At 39.6% G+C, this 6,000-nt stretch overlaps 1 protein-coding gene across 1 annotated transcript in view; it reads right to left on the reverse strand.

Annotated features, from left to right (window-relative positions):
• Positions 1 to 6,000, reverse strand: part of lig1 (ligase I, DNA, ATP-dependent) — a gene marked incomplete in the record, with an annotated part of 87,978 nt that overhangs the window by 42,642 nt on the left and 39,336 nt on the right. Inside the window, 1 exon segment of the mRNA XM_014013057.1 lies at positions 4,415 to 4,530. Coding sequence (XP_013868511.1) covers positions 4,415 to 4,530 — 116 coding nt within the window.

Here is a 6,000-nt window from a genome sequence, read left to right on the forward strand (position 1 = left end):
CAATTAAGCCTTTTTGTTGGGACGTCTGCAAAACAATCAGTCCGGTGTCAGATTACGTGATTGTAGAGCGAGACTACAAGCTGGATCTYAGCCAATTAGCACTTGTAGTCTTTGATGACATGAATAGAGCATAATCAGTCAGGACTTCAGTCTCACRCCGACAGCAACAACAACCCCTATCTCAGGGTTCCTGTGCTGTTTCTATTTGGAAATTCTACTTAAAAAGAGACGTCGACGCATTTTCTGATCGTTTTTGATGTCTGAGTACCCGTACTGTATATTTACAGTAAACATACATGAGAGAAATGGGATGTGCTGTTGATGGTTTAGCACCCAAAACACAAAAAAAGGCTGTCAGTTTTACTGATATTTATTTCAAATATGGTGTAATAGTAGCTGAGATTCCGCTCCAACACAAATACGTAGTTTTTCTTATGAGTTAACCATTTTATTTGGTTTTAAAGAGGGGGTTATTACAAAATCAACTTTATCAGCTTTATATCATGTTAGAATGTCAGTCATTCCCTCATCAAAAACACTCATACTGTTGCTTTGCCTCATTCATGCATGTTTGAGAAATCCTTGAATCTCYTCTGGTGATATGGAGCTGTCGAAACACTTGCTGGTACAAAGCCCCGCCCATTTCTACAAAGCTCTGCCTGTTTCGATAAAGCTTCCTCCTGGAACCTGAGCTCCCTCCCGACAAAGCACCCCTCCTCTGAAGCTTTGTTGTGAAAACGTGCTGAAGTGGGAGTGTCAGAAACGGTAGGAGGTTCTTGAACAGACAGAGGCYGATATCAAGGTAGTTAGAAAAGCCATGATGTAAAGTCAAATTTATTTTTGATATAAACAGCATTTTCATAACAGAGGGTAACAAGCTGCGTTTCCATTGGCCATAAAAATGCAYAAATTAGAATTGCGAAAATAAATTTGCTCAATGGAAACGCACCAATTTTGAAAAAAACTTACATTTTTCGACAAAACTGTTTTGCGGTAGGTTGAGGTGGTTTTTCAGCCGTATCGAAATTGGTGTGTTTCGCAAAACTGCAATGGAAACACTTTTTTCACATCACAGGACTCGTGTGATCAACAGGATGTTTCTACTGGCAAAAAAGACGACGAAGACAAAAGGAAGTAGAAGTTGTAAAATCAGTCTATATTTTCCCAAAAACGCCGCATACTCAAAAGCTCAGATAAGACGCCAACGTCTCCTCTGATGGTTGATGATGAGCGCTAGTGACATGGTAGCAATATGAATATATGTCATGTAAGTTTTTTTATTTACAACCGTTGCCGCCATGTTTGTAACGACTTATCGTGAGAACAAATGTATTCACGCCTGATTTAATTAGCAATCCTTACTTAATGGAAACACTGAAATTGCGAAACTGTGTTTTTCGACATTACCAGAATATCGACAAAGTTTTGCGCACATTTGCAATGGAAACGCAGCTACAGTTACTTGGAGGTTTAGAATTAAACTGTGTGTCTGGAAAATACAGAACACCCCTCCTTTAAAATKACATTTTGTTCATTTGAAAGAAGAAAACAAGGCTTTAGGGCTAAACTAAATTCTGACTGACGAGCTGTACACAATACGTGCAACATTAAAATGTGCTGCACTTAAAAAGMACCTTTTTAAACTAACAAGGTTCACAGTGTGTTTAAAGAATTCACACTTTGGCACGTAGCTGCTATCCAAGGTGCTGCGACTCAAAGTAATTTGGAGTTCATCATTTAAAGCAAAGACACGGTGTGAACATGGAGTTCATGTGGACTAAACTACACTAAAATAAGTTGGTTTAAAAAGCTGCAACTAAGAATTATTCTGCAAATGAGTTTCCAGACTGACTCACTAAGTGTTGGGCCAAAGATTTCTAAAGTTAAACATCGACTTGTTACAGAATCAGAAAGAAGCCGTCTACAAAAGCAGCYAATAGTTTAGGTTTGACTGGTGTCACACAACCATTAAGTCCATCTTTTCTGTTTTGTGAACACGAATGCAGMAGCTGTAGATTAAGTGACCTACAACTCAACAATGTGTCTGGATGTACAACGTGTGCACGCAGATGGATCTGCTACTTCAAGGGAAACACCATATTGTGATCTGAAATTGTACCGAAAAAAAAAAAAATGCAGCTCTTTAGACTTGGAGTAATTGCGCAGAGGAGCGTGGCAGTGGAGAAAAAGTAATAATTTCAAAAAAAGATGAATAATGACTATGTGAATCATCTTTTCATGAACTTTCCAGCTATACAATTGGATTTAATACAAACACAAAAAGTAGGTTAGCACCAGTGCCATTCTGTATGCAGCGGCATTAAAAGTGAAAAGGAAGTAGTTTATTACACTGACTGACTCACAGTGACCCTGTTTTGCTCATTTTAAATCTATTCAAGATAAAGTTAGCCATTTACAATGTCATAATAGTTTTTTTTATTTAAATCTGACTTTTTGAACGAAACTTTGTGGCGCTGAATCCAATAAACAACTTGTAATGCCTCAGACAACATTCTTCTGCCATTGTAGTTTATTTTGAAAGACATCTTATGTGGACTTTCAAACAGCTACTGTTTCTAACACTCCCGCTTCAGCACGGCGTCRCAACAATGCTTTGGGGGAGGGGTGCTCGGTGGGGGAGGAGCTTTGTGCAAGTAGGYGGTGCTTTACTTTCTACCACAGGAGATTCAAGGATTTCTCAAACATGCAAGAATGAATCAAAGCAACACTCTGGCTATGTTTTTGTTGAGGGGATAATATTATAACATGGTATAAAGCCCAAAAAGGTCCACTTTGCATATTAACAACCCCCCCCCCCTTTAATTTTTGCTAATAATAAACTGAACATCAAAGTTTACTGAACAAGCCTTTTAATGCACTTCAAAGCAGCTGAGCTCAGCTCCTTGCCTCCTTTGTTGCTATGCTAACTTTAGCTGTGTCTCAATCCAGGTGTTGCAGCCCGTGTAGGCCACATGCAATGAATCCTGGGATATCGTCGAACACGTACGATACTCAGATCCAGCCATAGTTTTGGGGGTTTTGTTGGCTACAAGAGAAGATGCCTACAAATGAGTACAGCATATGGCGCGGCTCACTGATGTAAACGGACAACAAATGCGCCCTACGTGGGCTGCAGCCCCTGAACCGAGACCCCGCCTTTATTTCCATCTTTGCGGCTCGATTGGTGATTTATGAACGGGCAGAGGCAGCTTAAAGACAGACTGGTCTTTGCTGCCATTTAGCAGAAATGTTCTGTGGAAGTATCCACAAGCTAAACCATCTAAACGTGACTGTAATGACAAAAACATGTCACTGCGTTTATCATCACAGCCATTCACAACAGCGCACCAGCTGTCAGAGCGGAGGTGGAGAAGGAAGCTGCACAAACTAAAACCTGAAAAAGGTAACATTAGGCAGGTACTAAAAACTAAAACTGGCTCTGAAACTATCTTACTATCCTCAAAAGTCTCGCTCCTCATAACTTCCTCCTTTAAATTTGAGTCTAATATGATGCATCAGTTAAAACTATGTTAAACTGAAACTTAATAAGTAGCTACACATTATGTTTTATATCACTTTAAAGTGCTTTTTTTTTTCATTTAAACTGGTGCAACAACTCATGTTGCTCATTTACATTTTTTTTCCTTTAATAGTTGCCTCCGTCTCAAACAGATAAACTCATAAAAGAAGAAGCAAACAGATGCAGAGTAATTGTGACTCATCTGCTGCCACACAAGAAGAAAGTGACATTCTTCTGGCAAGTCACACACACACACACACTGACATTGTTTTTAAAAGAGTGAGTGTATCACGAGTCCCCCTGCTGGTAGTTTGAGGTAAAGTTTACTGCAGTGAGGAAAATAAGGCAGGAAAAAAAAAAGAAAGAAAAGAAACGTCACTGAGCTTGCAGCTCCGTGTTTCTCTCTCCTCCTTTCATTCAGCTCAGTTCAAAGGCTCTTTATTAGCATGACTGTCCAAAATTAACAACACAGCTGAGGGGGTTTATATTACAGGGTCTCCCCTGCTGTCTTTTTATGTTTTCTCAAACACTTCTTTTCCTCCTTMCCCGTTTTGTCGAACAAAATCTCCTGCCTTTAATCTCACCTACCTCCAGCCTTCACCATCCTTTTCCATCAGCCACCTGGCCGACAGTGGAGGCTTGCTCTGCCCACAGGCTAAGTGTAAAAGTGGCACCACTGTTTATCTTGACCGAATAGGCRCGGGCACACAATACAAGCACAGCTAAGTGACCGTGCAACAGCACTACCTCATATTAATAAAAAAAAAGAATAAATCACAGCCGAGAGGTATGTGCGTACAAAATTCAGCAGGCGTGTGCAGGGTGTCCAGCTAAAGGCAAACAAACAGTTGTGGTCCCTCACAAACACACCTGTGCATGCACACAAATACGCACCTGTGCACGCTCTCCGTCATATTTGTACTCGCAGGTGAACGCTGCCTCGTCAAACCTCTTCATCACTTCACCAACACCTTTGGTAGGGTGAGCCAACATGGGTCTCAGTGGTACACCTGCCAGACGGAGGAGGGAAGGTGTCAGATGTGGAGAAAAAAAAAAGGCAACACAAACCAAAAATAACTGAATTGACGCTCAGACACAGTGATGAATTATTTATGACTTTAAATAAAAAGTCAGGACAGTAAGCTGCGAATTAGTCCCAAAAAAAGATCTGTTGACTGATAGAGAGCGGCGCTAACAGGCCTCCAGGTTACGAGAGAGACGCTTCTCAAATCTGAGAAAAAAAAAAAACACTCAAGAGCTGTGAAATTTTCCTTCTGTGACACATCCTCACACGAAACACCAACATTACTCCCACAACTGTTTCTGCGAGAAAACCCCAGCTGAAATAAGTTGTTTGTGTTAATATTTGGCCCTAATATAAAAGTTCTCTAACTCACGTCCCCTTGGGCTGCTAAGTGACGCTTCAAAAGCATCAAAAAAGACAGAAAAACCTTTCAGCCGCAGCTTAAGAGCAAAAACTTGATGTGAGATGACTCTTTACTTCAAACCAACTGCTACTTATAACAAAAAAAACAGCTTTTCCAAATATGTAGCACTTCAGAAAATAAATAAATCCAAATTAAAAACCTAGCATTCGGTGAACAAACATCACCCACTGCATTTCAAGTTTTAAGTCTAAACTCAACTTTATCTCAGCAACAAACTCACAAAAACATAACTCTACCTTTGCCTTCAGCTGCAGAAAAACTGCTTCTCTAAACACAGGGTTCATGCAGGTTTCAGTAAGTTGAATTTAAGACCATTTAAAGAGCTTTTAAGACCATTATGATTGACATTTAAGACCAAACCGACACATTAATAAAAACATTCAAATGGTCCCAGAAATTTTGACATACAAACCTTTTATTGCTATCAGTTTAGCTATTAGAGAATATTTATTTTTAATAAAAGAACCCTAAATTATTTTTAATAAAACAGTCATATCTATGAGACCTTCGTATGGACTGCTGTGGAACGCTTCCATCAGAGTGTAACAATCACTGATMTCAGCCAAGTTTCACTGAAAACACACTTTCCCGTGTTTAAACCGCAAGCATTGGACATGACTGAACGTCTTTGTTTGTTGGGYGGGTGAACAAGGGGTGGGCTGCGGGGGGCTGTAGTGGCAAAGAGGTTGAAAGCATGGAAGTAAACTGCTATTTTTTTCTTGCAGTAATCAGAGGATTTATAGTTTAACCACAGACTGAGATCAGTAGCAAACTTGGCACTTCATGAAGATGGATCGAGTCAAACTCTGATTACGACTCTTTACTCAGTTTATTTATGCAGCCAACGCTTCTCTGGAATGATCGAAAGTAAAAAAAAAAATTAAGACTTGACTAAATTAAATTTAAGACTGGGCGTTTTTAAGACTTTTTTAGGCCTAAAATTTTGATTTTCAAATTTTAGACTTTTTAAGACCCTGCATGAACCCTGTAAATATGAAGCACTTCAGAATAAAACAACCTCCTAAATAACAA

Source organism: Austrofundulus limnaeus, unplaced genomic scaffold (genome assembly GCF_001266775.1).
Source record: "Austrofundulus limnaeus strain Quisiro unplaced genomic scaffold, Austrofundulus_limnaeus-1.0 Scaffold97, whole genome shotgun sequence".
In the NCBI taxonomy this organism is placed as follows: Eukaryota; Metazoa; Chordata; class Actinopteri; order Cyprinodontiformes; family Rivulidae; genus Austrofundulus; species Austrofundulus limnaeus.